This window comes from Trichoplax adhaerens, genomic scaffold, assembly GCF_000150275.1.
Source record: "Trichoplax adhaerens TRIADscaffold_287 genomic scaffold, whole genome shotgun sequence".
NCBI lineage: Eukaryota > Metazoa > Placozoa > Uniplacotomia > Trichoplacea > Trichoplacidae > Trichoplax > Trichoplax adhaerens.
The window spans coordinates 6,852-8,084 of record NW_002061195.1 but is presented as its reverse complement, the minus strand read 5'-3'; the positions used below and the strand labels follow the sequence as shown (position 1 = coordinate 8,084).

Genomic DNA, 1,233 nt, shown 5'->3' with positions numbered 1-1,233 from the left:
AACACTTGGCCCACTACTACATTATAATCAGATCTCAAGCAAAAGGTAAGAGAACCTAATTCAATCAATCTGAAGAGATCGAAGGATTATCCAAGGCTACATAGAACTACTGAAACGTGAAAAAGTGATGATGACTCACTCGATGGCACAAGTGAATATGTTAACAGACGAAGGTGAAAGCCAAAGAACGGAGCAACTCCTGACTTTGCCTGAAGAGCAGGTAAAAGATTTGGCTAGAAGATATGGTATAGTCATTGGAAACCGAAAAGTGGCTACTCTAGTCGCAAGAATTGTGGAAAAAGAAATAGAGTTTGCACAAGAACAGATGAGGGAAGAAACTTTGGCGACTAATAAGGAGATGTACCAAGAAACTCCTGGGGTACAAACCACTAATGAGGTTCCCCGAATACCTACGCACATTACACCACAGCGGCCGGGGAGAATCATTACACACAATGTACCACAAGTGCCGGTGCAAACGGCCGGAGCCATTGAACAGTTACTGGCTCGCATGATAACATTTCAAGAAAGCTGCCATAGAGAACAACAAGAGCTACGACATGAACAACAGGAACTCCGACAGCAAGTGCAACACCACCAAAGACAGGAGGCCCAACCTTCAGCGCCTACTCGCCGAGACGTGATAGCAATACAACCGTTATCAGAGGGCACGGAGATCGAACAATGGTTACAGATCTTCGAAGCAACGGCAGAGCGAAATGGTTGGCCTGAAACCGAATGGGGACCCCGAGTAGGACCTATTAATTGGCTCTGCCTTGGCAAACTTTTCATTGCTAACCCGAGAGGAGCAAGATGATTACGCAATAGTAAAATCGACCCTCCTCGACACGTATAGGTTAAATCCGGCGACCTATGCTAAGAAATTCCATGAACTGGACCGGCAAGAAGCTCAGACATATATGGAGTATGGACGAAAGAAGTACGAGTATTACTACCGCTGGGTCAACAATTGTGACCGGCCCATCGGAGAAACTATGTTAATTGACCATCAAGTACAAAAGTGGACAATCAAACGCGAATACGACTTGCTGACCTATGTGCAATCACTGCGTCCAAATTCGTGGAAAGAGCTAATGATGGCTGCAGATGAATATGAAGCTCAAAGCCGCCAACACTCGTACCTGCAGGCTCCATCGAAGGGACAGTATAATCCGAAGGTGAAGAAGTCACGTCCACCCTTCAATAATAAAAATAAAAACGAGCCAAAACAAG

General features: G+C 45.3%; 1 protein-coding gene across 1 annotated transcript; it reads left to right on the top strand.

Annotated features, from left to right (window-relative positions):
• Positions 1–130: 130 nt before the first annotated feature.
• Positions 131–817, top strand: TRIADDRAFT_62670 (uncharacterized protein; the record flags this gene model as incomplete). The annotated part of the gene is made up of 1 exon (XM_002118612.1): positions 131–817. One exon carries the CDS (start codon positions 131–133, stop codon positions 815–817), a length of 687 nt encoding a protein of 228 aa, XP_002118648.1.
• Between the last annotated feature and the right edge of the window lie 416 nt (positions 818–1,233).